Source organism: Penicilliopsis zonata, assembly GCF_001890105.1.
Source record: "Penicilliopsis zonata CBS 506.65 unplaced genomic scaffold ASPZOscaffold_1, whole genome shotgun sequence".
In the NCBI taxonomy this organism is placed as follows: Eukaryota; Fungi; Ascomycota; class Eurotiomycetes; order Eurotiales; family Aspergillaceae; genus Penicilliopsis; species Penicilliopsis zonata.
In genome coordinates, this window is record NW_019208911.1 from 3,024,789 (window position 1) to 3,041,865 (window position 17,077).

A 17,077-nucleotide genomic window follows, 5' to 3' on the forward strand; every position below is an offset into this window, starting at 1 on the left:
TGTTAGTGCGGGATGGGCTCGGTTGATTAAAGAGCCTTGGGAGAAATTTTACTGACTCGTACAAGTACAGTCTACTTTAATAGTATAGTATTTTCGGCGTATAATTCAGACAATTGATTACTCTACACTGGACAGAGGTAAAGACTGTATACACAAGCAAAAATAGTCGAAACTCAGGGAGAAAAAGAAGCCTAACATTTGCCTAGACGATTGATTTCTTATATTCTCTCGGTCATTCTTTAAGCCGGAGGAGGTGGCGGGGGAGGTTGGTCGCTAGGAGGCTATTAAGATAGTTAGCAATGGTTTTCTAGGATTCAAACTCTGTTCCCCTGTTTCTTAAAAAAAAGAAAACTTACAGGAGGGGGAGGACCCTCGCCCGGAGGCGGAGGAGGCGGGCTGCCAGCGCCGCCATAGTACATCGAGCCCATGCCTGGAGGAGGAGGAGCAGCAGCCATCCCCGGGGGCGCGTAGGCATTGTAGCCTCCATAGCCGTAGCCCGACTGTCCTCCCGGTGGACCGGAAGGAGGAGGGGGAGGGGGAGCCTGCTGATGCCAAGGGGCAGCGCCTGGCGCAGCACCTGGCGCCGCGTAGCCGCCAGCGTGCCCACCAGCGTGCCCACCAGCGTGCCCACCAGAGTGCCCGCCGCCATATCCACCGTAGTCGCCACCACGGTTCTGCCAGGGAGCAGGTCCGCTCCCACCACCGCCGCCGCCGCCGTCGCGGCCACCGTAGTCGTCCCGAGAGCGGTGGTCCCGGCTTCTCTGTTGCCAGGGAGCGACGTCGCTGGGCGGGGGACCGCGCTGCTGCCAGGGCTTCACGTCGCGATCGTCGTGATAGGTGTGGTCAGGTCCGCCTTCAATACGGAGGGGAGCGTGTCCATCACCGGCGGGCGCGCCACCAGACAGCTCTTGCATAAGTTGCTGTATATTTGTTAGTATGGGAGACAGAATATCAGCGAGAGGGAGAGGGCAAAAAAAAGGCGTCTTACCTCCATCTCGCGATCGACAGCATCGCCAGCACCGATAGCACGGCGAGGGCCACCACCGTAGCTGCCATTATTACGCCAGTCGGTACCACGCTGGCGATCGGGACAATCACGGGCCATGTGACCGGCGTTGCCACAGACACGACAGATGATGTTGGCTGTAAAGTTGCGTTGCTCGGGGCAATCGTACTTGCGATGTCCGATTTGACCGCCTAGAAAACACCATTAGCACTATAGCCGGTTATGTGTAATGACCAGGGAGTAACTCACAGTTCTGGCAAGCCTGGTTCTCGTCGTCACGAAGAGTACCGTTCAGAGCAGCCAGCTCTCGAAGCTGGTTCCGCTTGAGCTCGTTCTGGCCTTCGGGGATGGAGGCAGCCTAGAGTGATCAGGAATGACTTATATATCGATCAGAAAGGATGGACATACTGTTTCGATAACGTTATGGACCAACTTCTTGGCCTTGTTAACCTTTTCCTCGGTGTCTGCCATGATCAGGCAATGAAGATCTTCTTCCTGGTTACTAGCGTGAGCGGCGTCAGAGCGACCTTTTCCTTCCTTGACGGAGCCTTTGCCTCGAATAGCGATCTTGGCGCCGGATTCGGCCTCCATCTTCTTCAGAGTGTTGCCACGAGGTCCTATGAGTAAGCCAACTTTGGGAAAGGTAGCAAGAAGCGCTAAGTGTTAGTCTTGTTCGGTATTGATCAAACGGGTAGAGCAAAGAAGTGTGTAGGATAAGCAGCAGCAGCAGTAGCAGCAGCAGTAGTAGGGTTAGCCAGAAGCGCGAGCCTGAGATCATTTGAGGACGGTGCCTCCTCAGACCCGGTTCGAGCAGCCGCAGAGCCATGAATAATCATGATAATAATAAAAGCAAGACAGTTAGGAGTTAGAGGGTTAGTTATCATACTGAAGTTAATCTCTGGATAGTCATTCACTGGCACGTAGACCTTCTCCTGGGTCTTGGTGGGCCGTCTGTAGTCAGCAGGCGGGTGGTAGTTAGGAATGGTCTTCATGGCCTTTTCGACCAGTTTGTGGCGCTCATCCTCGAGACGCTTGCGATACCGGAATTCCCTGGTGTTAACACGTCTACCAAAGTTATCGTACTGCGGAGGAGGCGACGGAGATCTAAAGAAAAAAAAAAAAAGGTAAGTAGAGTGTTATTTGTTTGTCAATGACATCCGAGTTCATAAAATACATACCTGTCACCATCGGCAGGAACGACATCGTTGATACGAAGCTTCTGGCTGATCTCTTCGATACGGAGGTGTAGAGTATACGCCTCGAGCTGTTCGTTGGTGAAGTTGGCCATGATCATGGTGGGGAGGCCCATCAGCCCAGCCGCCTTGTTCTCCTGCGCGTCGCCCCAGCGGTTGCGCTTCTTGCGCTTCTTGATGCCATCTGCAGGAGGATCAGCTAGAATAGTTAGTATTCTCGTTTCCTTTTTTTCCCCCCCAGAAAGGATAGTGATAAGCGTACCTCTAACAGGGCTTCTGCCTCGCTTGACGCCTACGTCCCCAGCAGCAGAGGCCGGAGTCGCAGTCCTACTCTCATCCTCGGGCTCGTCACCAGCAAAGCGGCGACGGCCCAGAGGGATGTTGTTCGAACCCGTCATGCCCTGAGTGCGCCACGACATGATGCTGGTTGTTAGTTTTCCAGTCGAGAGAAGTGGTGGGATGAAAAAGGGTTGAACCGGACGATACGCCAACTTTTATTAAGAGTCGAAGTGGCGACCTTGACATACCGAGCGGGATCCTGACTAATAGATTATGTAATACTGATTGTGACACCTTCAATAACAGGAACAAAACAATCCACTACCCAGGTAGTTACTGTTCAACCAAATAGGATTGAATAAAGGTTCAACTATTTCTTCGAGTCCTCCTTCATCCCCTGCTGGATCCACGCGCGCGACTTAGCAGCTTCTTTCTCCATGGCCGCCTTATCCTTCAGCAGATCCTTGATGGTATGCGGCGAGGGGACATGCCTCCCCTTCTCAACGCCGACGCGCTGAGCCATCAGCTCCTCCCACGCCTTGAGATGGGGGAAATCGTCGATGTCGACGCCCGCCCACCCGGCAGCAGCAATCCAGCCCCAATGCGAGATATCCGCGATCGAGACATGGTCGCCGACCAGATACCCGGAGCTCGAGGACGCCAGATGCTTGTCCAGCACGCCGTACAGCCGGCGCGTCTCGTTGGTGTACCGCTTCACCCCGTACTCGATGTGTTCGGGCGCATAGCGCACAAAGTGGTTCGACTGCCCCTGCATCGGCCCTACGCCGGCGTTCTGGAAGAACAGCCAGTTGTTCATCTCGTAGTACTCGCGGCTCCCGCGCGGGTACGAGATCTTGTACTCCGTGTCGTACTGCTCGACGAGGTACTGCATGATGCTGCCGGACTCGAACAGCCGGATCTGCTGCCCGTCGCTGAATGTGTCGGTCAGCGCGGGGATGCGCCCGTTCGGATTGATCTTAAGGAACCATCTGGTAGCCACGGTCAGCGTCCTTTCCATCTACCGTGACCTTTCTGCAGGTAAATCACTTACTCCTCCTTCTGGGTGTTTTTGCTGATATCAATCTTCTCGACCTTGTACGGCAGTCTACATTGTCAGCATGAGCCCAGTTCAATGGAACGGTTGGCGAAAAAAAAAAAAAAAAATAGAAAACAAGAAAAGCACACCCCAGTTCCTCCAAGGTAATGGAGATCTTGATCCCGTTCGGGGTTTGCGCAGTGTAAAGTGTAATGTCGGGCTGCTTGGAAGCCATTGTGACTGACGAAGATAAATGAGACGTAAATCCTCTAAAGTGGAACTTAAAGAAGTTATATGCTAGATGGTTGCAAGAAAAAACAAAGGTCGATAAAGCAATAAAGTATTTATTTATCTCGATTTCGATTTAATTACCCCGCCTGGGTCGATTGATTAGTGATAATGATGGCCTGCTACATCATCGATCCCCATGGAACCAGCCGCGATTTCTAATCCATCGCGCCATCGGCATCCGAGGGAAGCATAATTACATAAAAAGTATTGTGGTATACAAAAGCATCAAAGTAGCCATAGTATCTGGATACTTGGGTCACTACCTAGAGAGTCATTTAGTCACACTAGAACTATCCTCAAGCTAGCAGCTACATGCAGTGAAATACCAAGAGTAGAAAAACCAAAACACAGCAGTAATGGCGAAAGCAGTATTGTCAAGGAATTTGAAGGACAGCTGAATCACATAATCGAATTTGCATTGGTGAACGGCCATCACAGAACGAACAGGCTCGAGAGATATACTACCAGGTGAAACTTTCCTCGATGAAATCGATCGTAGTTCGGCCTTGTCGCTGCCGACAGACACGACGGATGTCGTCACTCAACCCCCCGTTGCCGCAGACCAACACCCCCATGGCGCCGATTTGGTTTTCCACCTCCATCCCGATCAGGGTGTCGATGTTCGGGCGGCCCGGGAACATCTGGACGGTCGTGCTCGGGCTCTGGATCTCCTTGGTGCTCCGGGGGCGAGTGATGAACAGCATGATGCGCAGGACCTCGCGGCGACGCTCCATGCCGAGAATGCTCGTCATCCAGGGACGGATCCACTCAAGGTGCTCAGGCGACTGGATGATCCAGACCAGGGTCACCCGTCGTGCGGCCACGGTCCCCTCGGCATATCCGCGCACCAGATGCTGCACAAAGGGAATCAGGTGGGTGACGCCAACACCGCCGGCGAAGAGCATGCAACTGCCGTACGAATCCATCGAATGGATGCTGCCATAGGGACCCTCGACCATAGCCCGCAGGACGACGCGGGAGCCGATGTTATTCTGTGCGCGCTGGAATAATTTGTCCGTGAAGCCCGTGCAGCGGCGCACCAAAAGGGATACCGTGGTCTTCCGCGAGGCCAGCACGTCCTGGTGAGTCATTGGGATCCCTTTTCCATCGATCGTGATCTCCTCGGTCTCACTCCAGCCGACCGAGAACGGGTGTGACATCCACCATCCCACCGAGGGGATATACAGGTACAGATGCTGTCCAGGCCGGTATTTCCAGGGACGAGCCATCCTGATGGTGACACGGAGGCAATCACCGGGCAACGCCTCAACCAAAGCGGTAGTGGAACCATTGCCGAAGTTTCGATAGGCAAGTATAACCAAGCGCGCCGTCCACTATCGTGCTAAAAGTTAGCTTTTCATCCCCTGTCAAGCAAATCACTTTATTCAGGGAGAAAAAAGAAAAGAAAAGAGAAAGGCTAACACTAAAACCCCAAAAGACGAGAGCGACGAGAAGATAGGCCTGTGATACAAATCCGTCCAGATGTATCCACAGAAAGGCGCAAGCGACGACCGCGAGGACGATATGGAGATGAAGAAAAGTCTCGTAAAAGGCATGGCGGAGGGCGGAAGGCGACTGGACAACGATGGCAACGAAAGCGACGCAAGACTAGAAGGCCTCGGTTAAACCACTTGACTTTCTCTGCAAGAATCAACATGACGATTTGCTTACAATAAATCCCACTAGCAGGAAGTTGTCTGAAAACACATGAGCCCATTCAGCAGACCAGCCCTCTAGAGAATAGATCAGCAATTGAAAATTTTTAGGAGACGGTTGCGGCGTTGCAGCGGTGTTACACACTTTCTTGGATATCTGGGATAAGACAAGCAATCACATGGGCCAGGGCCTGCAGGACCACGATGCGACCCAGCCAGCGGTGCAGCAGGTTGTATGTGTCAAACGAGATACAAAGCAGCGGAATCAACGGGTTGTTCCGGCCACCCAGGAGGATAAGGGGGATCATATTGACGACGGACATGGTCCCCGTGCGATTCCGGATAATACCAGCCGTGGTGGACTCTTCGGAATGGTACGGCACAGTCACGACACACAGGGTGACGTTCATGGCGAGGATTCCCAGCAACAGCAGTGTATGGAACCGACTAGGCAGGGTGCCCATGTTGACAGCGCGAGACAGCTTGAATTCACGGTTATGGCGGACGCGAAAGAGAGGGGCATAGATAATATGCTCCTTGATGTTGGCCCAGGTGCGATTTGGCGAGAGAAAGTACCGCTGCTTGTCATTGCTGAAGCTGGCCAGACGGCGCAGATGGTCAGAGAAATGCAGAGAGAGTTTCCAGACATACACGGCCGCGACGAGGCACCCGAGCGACAGCAGGGTGATGCGAGCCAAGTCATCGTTGAGCATCTCATAGAAGCTCTCGCTAGTTCCCCCGCGCTTATCGAGGCCGTTGTCGAGCTGCTCCTGGGCGACGGCCATTCCCACCACAGACAAAAACCCAACGAGATATCTCATGGTGGTTCACAGAAACGAGACCAAGAATTCTATCCAAGATAACAAAAACGTAGTTTGCGAGACCAGCTCGGCCATCGAAAAAAGCAAGGAGAACGAAAGAAAAAGATATCGATTGAACCCGGCTCTACCTGGGCGACTGCTGACCTGACACTCGACGCTGAAGATGCGCTTATACTGACAAGAGGCACCCAGCGAGAGGGAGGAAGCAAAAGAGAGACAGACCGGACCGAACGAAGTCAACGAATAAATAACCAGAAACCAAAAAGAAGCGCTCCAGCAAGAAGGGAGGGGCGGCTGGATGGGCAACGAAAGGAATGCGTAGTGAACCGGTCACTCCAAACAACAAGACAGACAGACAAAAGCCTTGTCAGTCAAGCTGGCCAGCAGAATGGAACAAAAGGAAACAATAAGAACAATGGTCAAAGGGAAAGAGAGGAGAGTAAAGAGACGGAGAAAAACCAGATCCAGTCGACTGCCCACGACGGTGAGGGTATATATTTAAACATGGTAGGGGGTGCCCCAGCCCCTCTCTGCATAGTATACCTAACCTACTAGTTACCTACTAAGGTAGGCACCTAATCAGTGCTTCTAGCCAGGAGCTCCCAGTCCACAAGGCCGCCTCCTGCATCCTCGATGGGTCAAGGAACGAGCAACGTCAAACAGCAGTGGCGGTTGCAGGCCTGCAAGGGGGGATGAAGCGACTGGCGAAGGCAAGAAAAAGAAGGAGCCCTGGAGCAATAGACGCTGTTTCCAGGCTTGGCGATCACGGGGGTCGGCGCTTGGCTTGTTTGAGGATAGAATGGTCCGCAGCCAATCAGAGCACGGGAATCAGATGACATATCACGCGACAGGAGGAGGCGACAGTGACACGCCGGCAACGACGAGAGGGAGAAAGAGAGAGACTCCTTTCTGTCTTCTACCTAACCCTCGACCTGGGGAACTGCCAGAGAGGAACTATCTAACAGTTACAATAAACTGACTTGATGCTTCATAGATCTCGAACAGGATCCCCTTCAAATTGATTAATTTAGGTGTGGACACAGCGGAAGGTGAAACAATCCATCAACTCCACTCTCGCAATGCCAAACTGACAAGCAGACAGGAACCAGTATAAGAATAATAAATGCAAATAACTAACTGACAGGGTATGAAGCATAGACAGAGTTCTGATGATACCTAGCTCTCGACGATAGTCCCCTCAATCCGGCGGCTACCCACACCCTCAGTTTGTTACTATTAACATTTCAAGATCTAGAGATAAGCAGCGCCAGGATCATGCATGGTTAGTGCCTCGCTATTTCTGTGGTTAATATGTATGGAGCAACTACGGGGTACTATATAACTAACTACTAACCACTCAAGTATACTACATGGTGCAGCCGCATCGTTTAGCCCATTGCTCCGGTAGGTCCATGCCCTGTCAATCTGCAGTCTGACTCAATTTGCCTCGGGAAAAAGGACACACCTACCTAGGTATGGATCGAGTACTCTATCCGCCGTATTAGAATGAACTTAATAATACAATGGAACACCACTAACTGCTCCCTGCTCCGTACTAGCTACCCCAGGCGTCGATGTCATTTATACTTGAAACCAGCGCCGTCGCACCCGACTCATCGCAGAACCCTGAAACGAGCCACCGGTCACACTCAGATGGAAGATTAAGCTATAACAGCGTTTATTATTGGAATGCCAATTGAAGTCAGGCATGTTCTATCGCTTTCAACAGAAAAAAAAAACCAATAAAAAAAAAAGCACAGAGCACCCAAAAATGTCCAACACCGCAAGAAGAATCCCCATCCAATAATCCGCCGGTAAAAAGAGATATCCCGGGTATCAACCATGAAGTCGTAAAAAAAGGGCACCAAAAGATAAAGAATTAAGGGTAAATAGGGTACTTGCTTTCATCCAAGTTCTCGAGATAGTGTCGGGGGTAAAGTGTCTTGCACTAAACTTTACTGATCCCAACCAATAGTTGGTTAGCCAAAAAACAAAAAACAAAAAAGAGATCTATCACAAAAAGCTAAGCTCGTCATCACTCTCGTCCTGTGAACAAGGTATGACAGCCTTTCGCCTAGTGATGGGTGTTGATAAGGTTCTGGTCCTGCAGCCCTGGTCAGAGGAGGAAACCCTTGAAACGTGTCGGGCCTGCATGCTGCAGTGCGATGGAATACACTGGTCCATATTCGCGGGCACGGGTCGGCACGACTCGCCCTGCGCAGCAGCTGGTCCCTGTTGATGTTTGTGGTTGATGATGACCACTTCCACTTTCGACGAGGGCTGTCTGCGCCGCGATAGACCCGGGTCGGTCAGGTTGGCTGCATGACGCATCTCCCGTAGCGCAGCGCGTTCCGAGCGGCGGTGCTTGGTCACTGTCGTTGTCGTAAAAGAAGACGGCTCTGGGACTGCTCTCCGCTCTGTTGCTGCTGCGACGCGGAAAGCTCGCAGTCTCTTCCGGGGCCGCCACTCCAGATCTTCTTCTTCTTCATCTCTTCCTTCTTTGCGAGAAGGATGGCGTTTGATCGACGGCGGAGGCGATGAAGTGACACTAGACCGCGACTCTAACGCCGATGCGCTGCTATCCGTGGAGCAGGCAATCACCACAGCTGAAGTCTTGCGCGTCACAGATGTCGTCCGAAGGGGCAGTAGCGTCTTCTTGGGACGGGGCACAGCAGGTGTCTTTGCCACCCACTCCTCAATGCTTTCCTCCCACCGGTATAGATCCATTGCTGCTGCTGTTACATGCCGTGTTTCGTTGTCGTCGCCGCTGCCGCCGCCTTTCTGCAGAGTCTGCGAAGATGCAACCTTTTCCTGAACTTCCAGTGCCCAGACATGGTCCTCCGTCTCCAAAGTACTCTCGGCATAATCCATGGCTGCTTCTACAGCAACCTTTGCCAAAAATTCCGAAACACCTCGGATCCCCTTCATTTCGAGCAGCTGGGAGATTCTGGTCCGCATCATGCGCGACACCGATGTTCCCTCTTCGCCCTTGGTGGCACGCTCGTAGCAGTAGAAGACTTGCCGGACCAGCACTGCCAGCTCTTTCACCGTCTTTTGCTGGGCGGCTAACGATGAGAAGAACGACTCCATCATCTGCAAGGGTCGCAAATAGATGGGTTCAAGGCCTCCTTCTGATGACACCCACCCATCAAACAGTAGCAAGCAGTACCCCAAGAGAATACAGCCGCATCGGAGAGACTGAGACGTGGGGGGATTGCCTGCCTTCGGATCAACCGAGCTCGCTTTGATGCTTCGCTGGACCATGAGCACGAGCGATCCAACGATAGATTTCATTTTCGCGTTGATGTCTTTCTGGTCAGCGGCGAGCGAGCGGCGAGACCGAACCATACACATCCCACAGAGGACCGTAACCAGGCTCACAGTGAGATTACTGAGTGCATCTTGCACAGGAATCGGGCAAGGGACCCTCTTTGCCAGCGAGGCCGCCTCACTGGCAGCAGACGCACGTGTGCCTCTCTGTCGTCCGACAGGATAACTCATATTCGCCATGTCAAGAGACCCGTCGATGGCGGGGAAGCTGCAGCTTGCCGCGACGATCACGGCCTCGATGAGATGCGCAGCCGCAGCCGAGTCGCCATCGTCAGTTGACAGAGACACAACGGCGTCATCAACGCATTTCTTCCACAAGGTCGTGATCATCCACTCAGGCGGGATCGCGCGGCGGAGTAGCAGCTTCGCTAGCTCGGCGAAGACATACGACAGGCTTCTTGAAGACTCAAAATAATAGGCATTCAATAACTGGACAGGATCCGTGCATTGGTCCGTCAATCGAGGCGAATTTAATGCGGTGGGATAATCATACGATTCGACAGTTGCGAGATACCCGGACAAGAGCGTCTCAAAGGCGTCGTATTCGGCCTGGTGCATGCACTCTTCCAGAAGTCGACAGGCAACCGGCCTAGTTAGCCATTTCTGCTTCAGCATCTCGGCCACCAGATGGATGCCCTGGGCGCGGACGGCTTCCCGTAGCGGCTGCCATCCGTTCCCACTGGGTGCGTAATGCGTCTCCAACTCGGTAAAATATGCGTCGCACATATCGATGTCCTCATCCATGTCCTCTTCTTCTTCTTGTAACCGTTGTTCCTCGGCAATAAACTCCGGCAGGCGCCGCACTGCCATAGATAGTAGCGTCCTGGTGCCTTGATTATGTTGCAACGGGCCGTTGCTGACGCGGGTATTCGTTAAAAACTTCAAAAATATGCGGTTGAGAAAGCGCGCAATATCGATGAGACCTGTATCTCCGGACTTGTCGAGAACCTCCTTCCATGTCCCCTGGTACTTGAAGAGACTCGGGTCCTTCTTCCTCCGCAGCGGTTTTGGTCCCTCGCTGAGATCGCCAGAGGAGGCAGCCGGTACCGTCGATGGAGGTGCAAAGAGAGACTTTCGGTTCTGCAGGCTTGTCGGCGCCACCGCTCTCATCGACTTGCCCATAATTAACGGTGTCGCGATCTCGATCGCCCCGGGAAGCGTCCTGTTCACCTCCGGGCTGCGCATGCACACCCTGTTCTTCCTCCTCTCGCCCTTCCCTTCGCCCCTCGTGGTATACTTGTGTCGAATCCGACGCTTCACCTGCCTCCCCGGCACCCACGCAGGGTCGTGGTCGCCACCCTCCAAGTCAGGGCCTTCATCCCCGACCTGCGCGCCATTCGACACAGCGGCGGGGGTGACATTGCGCGCATCGAGCTTCCCCTTGTACTTGGTATTTGCTCCGATGATCGACACAATCTCCTGGTGTTTCTCGAGGCGACGGTAGATGGAGGCCAGCGGGCGCAACATGCGGTTCGCCCATCGTGCTGTTGGCCGGATGTCCTCCATTTCTCGGGGCGGATGGACAGGGAGGGCAATGACTACAGAAATCGCAAAGGAGTCAGAGGCAATTAATCAACCGGGTAAACAAACAGTAGCATCTCTGTGCTTTACGTACGCACCTGTAGAGACTCGTTTTTTTTTCCGCGGCGTGATCAGCGCTCCATCTTGCAGGTCGGAGAGAGCTCAACCAGGGCGTCTGTCTTTCGATAAAAGGGCAGGAAAATATTCATGTAGGTAAATACTGTAAAGCTCCTATGTAAGCTAGAGAAAACGAAGCATAAATAAGTGTGAGTAATATACAACACTGGGGGATGGTGGGAGAATAAAAGAAGAGCTTCTGCAGAGTAAACAAAGAGGAGGGTTCTTGGCACTGCCGTGGAGACGCAATGACAACATGGGATCAATAGATGGTTCATTTAATATGTAATACTTGTCCGATTTTTTTAAATAAGAAATTCAATAGAACATTCCAATCTTCGATAAATATAAATCTAATGCCTGGGTACGAAACCAGTTCAGACTGTGTCCTCCTGGGAAAGAATTGCAGGGCATAATTTCATTATGAATATCTAGAACCGAACTGGTATATAAAGTACAGTACAATAAGCACGGTACTGAAGAGAAATCACCCTGACCTGGCTATGCACTGTCCATCTGACCGTAACATGGAACAACAAGACCAAAAAAAGAGACATAAGATAATCGACAGAAGGAGTAGAGAGATGTTTATAATACAATGGTCCGCTGGTTCGTCGTGGACCCCCTAAGAGACTTAAAAAGGTGCTTTTGCTGTCCAACCAACTGATAGTGTAAGAAAAAGAATAGAAGAAATTCCCAAGAAGAATGATGATAATAAACAAAAAAAAAAGGGGGAAGAAAATCAAGACCAGACACATCAGCAGAAGAATAACAAGTCATGATGGAAGTTTATTTAGGCCTTGGAAGAGGTCTTCTTCGAGCCTCGGAGCTTGGGGTTGCTCGTGGCGGCACGCTTCTTCTGCTTTGACCGGGGAGAGCTGGTGTCGCCGCCCTCGATAAACTTGAGCAGCTCGTCGATGCTGCGGGAATCCAGGGAAGAAGGGTTGGCTCCTCCCTCCGTGGCAACGGCGACCTCGGGTGCAGACTGGCCGACCTGGGGCTGGGGCTTGGTACCCAGGGAGACGCGGGAGTTCATGTTGATGCGGCGCATGCGGCGGGCCTGGATATCTTTGGCGTGCTTGGCGATGGAGACGGCGTTCTGCGTCAGCTGCTCCAGCCAGGTCTCGGCCTCCTTGGTGTTGCGGTCCTCGGGGCCGAGCTGGTTCAGGAAGATGTTGTACGCATCACGCATCTTGCCCACAGCACCCTTGGAGTCCTGGTCCAGGGCGAGCGCCTGAGCCAGCTGGAAAAGGATGGTGGCAGTGTTGATGGACTGTTTGCCGAACAGATCCTCGCAGACCGTCAGAGAGGCCTCGAACCACTTGCGCGAGTCCGCGTACTGCTTGAGGTGCTGCAGCATCACGGCCGCGTTGTTCATAGTCGTGATCGAGTCGGGGTGGTTGGCACCGTAGATGATCTTCCACAGGTTCATGGCGTGCTTGACGTAGACCAGAGCCATCTTGGTGTTGCCCACCGCATGCTCAAAGAGACTGAGGTTAAGGTAGCTCAGGATCGTATCCGCCGAGTCGACTCCCAGAGTGCGCTCGGTCACAATGACCGCCTTGCGAGCCAATTCCACAGCGGCGTCTTTCTCGTCGATCTGGTAGTAGAGCATCGAGAGCTGATGGTACAGCTTGGCAACTTCGGGGTGAAGAATGCCGTAGATCTGCTCGTGCAAGGACAGCGACTCCAGAATGAGCTCCTGGCCCAACTGCTTCTGGTTTTGCATGAGAGAGATACGACCAGCCTCCAGAGCTTCTTCGGCAAGAGCACTCCGGGGGGAGGCATCCTTAACAAGAGGGGCGATGTTGACAATGTCATCAGCTGCAAAGGTAACAGGAGGCTTCTCCTCGACGGGGGCGCGGCTGGGGGATGGGGCATTGCCACCCTTCTTCTTCTTCTTTTTGTTACCCTCGTCGTTCGAACCGTTACCATTGGTTGCCGAAGGCACGGCTTCCTTAGCCGGCAGCTGAGACTTATCGAAAGCGAATCCACGGGAGCCCAGCTGAAGGCCAAGCTTGATGGACACGTCGCGAAGCAGTTGCAGGTGGCGCAGGGAGTTGTACCATTCAGCCTCCAGGGTGAATCTGTACCGGAGGGTCACCTGCTTCTCAACCTCAGCCCGAAGGGAAGCGGGGGTCACCTTCTCAAAGGAGAAGTCTCCCTCGGGGTAGATCGCCCGCAGCGATTCATCAATCTCTGGGCGAGGGCCAGCGTTCACATCCGTGCCGAGAAGGCAGTTCAGGAGGTGAGCAACGCAGGATGAAGCGAAAGGCGCCGGCAGGTTGCGAAGATACTGGTTAGTCACATGCTTGAAAGCACGAGCAATCATTTCCTGGACCGCAAGCGTGGTCAGGGCCTGCAGGCGAGATCCCTTCTCTTGGGAAAGTTGAGCCAGCTTGCCCAGGTAGCGGATGTTGATACCACGCTTGTGCAACAGCTGGCTAAGAGACTGGCCATCCATAGGGAAGCCAACATCCCCATCGTGGAGATCCTGGATGAGGTCCGGCATGATCTTGGAGCGCAGGTAGTCGCAAGCATCGCGGACCTCCTTCTCGTCCTGGGCCCACTGCGCCTTCTCCTCGTCCGTCTGGGGGATCTGACCGCTGCAGACATCCGGGTTGAGCGCAAGATTGAACCCGGAGATGTCCACACGTTCTTGATCCTGAGCCTCCTCGGCCTTCTTCTCCTCCTCGGCCTTCTTCTCCTCCTCGGCCTTCTTCTCCTCCTCGACCTTCTTCTCCCCCTCGGCCTCCTCCTTAAACTCTGCAGCATCAGCAGACGCCTCGGTTGAAGCAGGGGCTTCGGCCTTGGCCTGTCGGCGGCGCTCAACCTCTTCCCGAACATACTGGCTCATCTTGCTTCTCCAGTACGACTCAACGAGCTCAATTCTGAGAGTTGACATGCGGTGAGGGTAAGTCTCGCTGCCCTCTTCCTCCTGCCAGACAATATCGAGCGGAGCAATGCGATACAAGTCGAGAACGTACTTGCGTCCGTCGGTACCCAACAAGCCCTTGGTCTCGACACTGCCCTCCAGATCGTGACGCTTGCCCTCCTTGTCCCACACGGGGTGCTTCTTGATACGAAGCGCCTTGGAGAGCTTTTCAAATACGGACACGAAGTCGGGGTGAGTGGCAACCACTTCCTTGCCTTCAACACCACCGTAGTCGATCTGGTGCTCACCGGGCTCCCGCTGCTTGAAGATACCGGGAACAATACTCTGACCGACAATACGCTTACCGAGGTAGTCGACGACCACGGTACCCGGAGTGAACAGGCCAGGGATGTCCAGCTGGTTCACGGCCTTGATACCCAGAACATCCTTACCGACAGCTACACGTGCAGCTTCATCGCCACCCTCGGAAGCGAAGGTGCCCACGCCGTCCGCACCAAAGGAGTAGAAGATGTTGTTGTACACGAAAATCTGCGCATCACGGCTTTCTGTGGGGTTGAGGGGAGCCACTTCGCCCTTGGCAACAAGGATAGCGCCACGAGCGGCCGCCTCGTTGTAATCGGCAAACAGCTTCGAGGTCAGGCGCTCTCTGAAAACTCTGTCTTGGACAGACTCGCGGGGCAATTCCCGGGTCGTCTGGAACTCCTCGTTCCAGTCACGCAGAGTCTCCGCATTGTCCACGCCGGAGATCAAGTAGCTCTCCTGGGAACGAGTAATGTCAGACTGGTGAGCATTGATGTTGGATGATGTTGCCGGAACGAGCCATGGGTTGTTAGGAATGGCGTTTTGGAAGGGGAAGGTGGTCAACAGGTCCTTCTTGTTGTTGGACTCCTGTAAAGCCTCAAAGGCGCTGTTGAAAGAAGGCGACAGTTGCGAGATCAGAGTCAGGAGCGAGTGGGCACTGTAGTTCTTGGATCCGGCCTTGGGGAACGGGTCAAACCTGGCATTGGAGCACTTGTTGACATAGAAACCTGACACGTGTGCGGTGATCTGAAACTGCTCTCCCTCGTTGGTGGTGGTCTGCAGATAGAGCAGATGGCCCTTTTGGCGAAGGTGGTACGGAGGCGGGTTCCAGGCGGATAGCGAGATGGACTTGACGGTCTTGGGGAGCGGGGTCTCCGGTTGGGGGAGAATGGTCTGCAGATCTGACGCCGCAGACAGGTCATACTTGGAGAGGGGATGCTCCTTCTCATCCTCCGTTTCAGCTCCCGCAGAAACAGCGTCATGTAAGGAGAGGCCGGCGTTGATGCCATGGAGGTTGTCAACGCGGTCACCCGCAGCCCCGACCAGCTCTCGCGTGCGCACGATGTGCATACGCGCCTCCTTCTCAGTATATGGGTCCTCCACCAGCACGATCTCAGAATCGGCCTTCAGATCAGGAACCTCGGAGAGTTCCACAAAGTCATTGATCCGAGCGCCATTGTATTCCAGGTGGAAGCAAGTGTACTGGAAGGTACCGGGCAATTCAACGATCGACTGACGCACGTCTTGGACTTGCTCTTGACTCGAAACCTGGAGAGAACCAACAATTAGCTCGAGAAGCAATCGTCTAGTGCTTATTGTCTTTCCACACCCACCATAACCTGGATCTTGAATGGCTCATGAGGAAGCTTCACGGAGATCTGGAAGAGACCTGTATTCCGGAGGCGCTGTTAGCTTGGCTGCCATCGAATCTGCAACGAGAATCTCATCTCGGATGAAAGGGCCTTCCCACCTCCGCCATTGTTCTCCTCCTCCTGCTCCGTTTCGGCGTGATTTCCATTGGTAAGCTGCTCTGTTTGCTGCTCGGGGACCTCTGCAACCACATCTCACTGTTAGCCGTGCTCTCTGCCACGCAGTCTTCTTTTTAAGAAAAAAAAATCTCGTCACGCCAAACGGACCTTTCGAGTGTTCCACTTCACCATTAGTTTGCGACATTTTGTTCGATTAGATCGAGATCGAGATAGAAGGTCTTGTGGGTTTTTTTGTTGGCAAAGCAGGGCCGCTAGGCGCACAAGAAAAAAAAGGGCTTGAGAAGGAATATAGTACAAGGACAAAAGGGCAATTGGAAAAGAACACAAGCACCCCAATACCCCAAAAGAAACCCAAGAACGGCAGACGACCGAGAAGCGAAACAAAAAGGGAGATACACGGGTGGACTTTTCTGGCAGTGTTGGAGAGATCTGGGGATGGGGAAACGGCAGCAGAAAATTTCGCCGCCGCGGAATACTTTCGGAAGGGCTCGGGGCAGGGCTGCTCCACCGCATACTACGATCAACGAAGCTATGTACAGGGAACTGTAGAGCTACGATGGTAATGATCGATCGGTATCAGAGTGATGGATATCATTCGGATGCATCGATGATCGAGTGGTGGTCTCAGCAGCTACCCCTGTGGTTTGCTACTCCAGACAGCTGTAGCAGCTGGTCTACCCGGGCCTTCCACTGGACTAGTATACTTGGTAATAATAGATTTAAATGCTTCTGGAGTCGACCAGACTCGCAGTGCATGGTATCAACAGAACAAAGCCATTTGAATTGCTCATCTCTGATTAGTTTAGTACAACGCTTGGTTGTCCTCGTAGAAACCAAAATACTGGGCGGAACAATGCCAAGCCTTAGCACAGCCACACCTCTCTCTCTCTCTCCCTCCCCGGTCAGTCCTTCAAGTCTCACACTCGTCGTCATCTCACGGTTGGCGTCTTATGGGTGGATGTTGTGCGTTTTTATTGCTCATTACGGTTATTTCTTGTAGATCTTTCTACATCCTCTCGTTTAAAACGTCTCTTACCGTGTTGTGACTACTAGTAGTCTAGTCTTTCTTTGAATTCGAGTCGAGTACAGTACACAGCACATAGTACACCGATATCTGGACTGCACTTCATTGGGGGGTTTGT

The 17,077-nt window shown here is 53.1% G+C and overlaps 6 protein-coding genes across 6 annotated transcripts; all 6 read right to left on the bottom strand.

Moving 5' to 3' along the window:
• Nucleotides 1-1,410: 1,410 nt before the first annotated feature.
• ASPZODRAFT_441866 (hypothetical protein) lies at nucleotides 1,411-2,687 on the bottom strand. Its single transcript, XM_022728349.1, has 4 exons — nucleotides 2,462-2,687; nucleotides 2,185-2,383; nucleotides 1,852-2,110; nucleotides 1,411-1,793 (listed from the first exon to the last, which is right to left on the bottom strand). Exons 1-4 carry the CDS (start codon nucleotides 2,616-2,618, stop codon nucleotides 1,524-1,526), a joined length of 885 nt encoding a protein of 294 aa, XP_022586144.1. The 5' UTR covers nucleotides 2,619-2,687; the 3' UTR covers nucleotides 1,411-1,523.
• Nucleotides 2,688-2,733: 46 nt separating this feature from the next.
• On the bottom strand, nucleotides 2,734-4,037 carry ASPZODRAFT_441486 (hypothetical protein). Its single transcript, XM_022728348.1, has 4 exons — nucleotides 3,863-4,037; nucleotides 3,664-3,803; nucleotides 3,530-3,583; nucleotides 2,734-3,467 (listed from the first exon to the last, which is right to left on the bottom strand). Exons 2-4 carry the CDS (start codon nucleotides 3,747-3,749, stop codon nucleotides 2,849-2,851), a joined length of 759 nt encoding a protein of 252 aa, XP_022586145.1. The 5' UTR covers nucleotides 3,750-3,803; nucleotides 3,863-4,037; the 3' UTR covers nucleotides 2,734-2,848.
• A 229-nt stretch (nucleotides 4,038-4,266) lies between these two features.
• ASPZODRAFT_148884 (hypothetical protein) lies at nucleotides 4,267-6,245 on the bottom strand (the record flags this gene model as incomplete). The annotated part of the gene is made up of 4 exons (XM_022725429.1): nucleotides 4,267-5,139; nucleotides 5,228-5,413; nucleotides 5,477-5,538; nucleotides 5,606-6,245. 4 exons carry the CDS (start codon nucleotides 6,243-6,245, stop codon nucleotides 4,267-4,269), a joined length of 1,761 nt encoding a protein of 586 aa, XP_022586146.1.
• Nucleotides 6,246-7,991: 1,746 nt separating this feature from the next.
• On the bottom strand, nucleotides 7,992-11,546 carry ASPZODRAFT_156482 (hypothetical protein). Its single transcript, XM_022726267.1, has one exon. The coding sequence runs from the start codon at nucleotides 11,115-11,117 to the stop codon at nucleotides 8,295-8,297; it is 2,823 nt and encodes a 940-aa protein (XP_022586147.1). The 5' UTR covers nucleotides 11,118-11,546; the 3' UTR covers nucleotides 7,992-8,294.
• Nucleotides 11,547-11,563: 17 nt separating this feature from the next.
• ASPZODRAFT_439557 (hypothetical protein) lies at nucleotides 11,564-15,873 on the bottom strand. Its single transcript, XM_022728347.1, has 2 exons — nucleotides 15,780-15,873; nucleotides 11,564-15,714 (listed from the first exon to the last, which is right to left on the bottom strand). The coding sequence occupies exons 1-2, from the start codon at nucleotides 15,780-15,782 to the stop codon at nucleotides 12,043-12,045; spliced, it is 3,675 nt and encodes a 1,224-aa protein (XP_022586148.1). The 5' UTR covers nucleotides 15,783-15,873; the 3' UTR covers nucleotides 11,564-12,042.
• Nucleotides 15,640-16,729, bottom strand: ASPZODRAFT_441892 (hypothetical protein). Its single transcript, XM_022728350.1, has 3 exons — nucleotides 16,083-16,729; nucleotides 15,780-15,997; nucleotides 15,640-15,714 (listed from the first exon to the last, which is right to left on the bottom strand). The coding sequence occupies exons 1-2, from the start codon at nucleotides 16,446-16,448 to the stop codon at nucleotides 15,890-15,892; spliced, it is 474 nt and encodes a 157-aa protein (XP_022586149.1). The 5' UTR covers nucleotides 16,449-16,729; the 3' UTR covers nucleotides 15,640-15,714; nucleotides 15,780-15,889.
• Between the last annotated feature and the right edge of the window lie 348 nt (nucleotides 16,730-17,077).

Bases quoted from the DNA above. Each gene is read 5' to 3' on its own strand.
- ASPZODRAFT_441866 (XM_022728349.1), bottom strand. From the start codon at position 2,618: ATGTCGTGGCGCACTCAGGGCATGACGGGTTCGAACAACATCCCTCTG. The intron at 2,111-2,184 runs GTATGTATTTTA...TTTTTTCTTTAG, and splicing joins GTTCCTGCCGATGGTGACAG to ATCTCCGTCGCCTCCTCCGC. The intron at 1,794-1,851 runs ATTATTATCATG...CTGAGGAGGCAC, and splicing joins CTCCTAACTGTCTTGCTTTT to CGTCCTCAAATGATCTCAGG.
- ASPZODRAFT_441486 (XM_022728348.1), bottom strand. From the start codon at position 3,749: ATGGCTTCCAAGCAGCCCGACATTACACTTTACACTGCGCAAACCCCG. The intron at 3,584-3,663 runs GTGTGCTTTTCT...CTGACAATGTAG, and splicing joins ATTACCTTGGAGGAACTGGG to ACTGCCGTACAAGGTCGAGA. The intron at 3,468-3,529 runs GTAAGTGATTTA...CGTGGCTACCAG, and splicing joins AAAAACACCCAGAAGGAGGA to ATGGTTCCTTAAGATCAATC.
- ASPZODRAFT_156482 (XM_022726267.1), bottom strand. From the start codon at position 11,117: ATGGAGGACATCCGGCCAACAGCACGATGGGCGAACCGCATGTTGCGC.
- ASPZODRAFT_441892 (XM_022728350.1), bottom strand. From the start codon at position 16,448: ATGCGGTGGAGCAGCCCTGCCCCGAGCCCTTCCGAAAGTATTCCGCGG. The intron at 15,998-16,082 runs GTCCGTTTGGCG...ATGTGGTTGCAG, and splicing joins TGAAGTGGAACACTCGAAAG to AGGTCCCCGAGCAGCAAACA.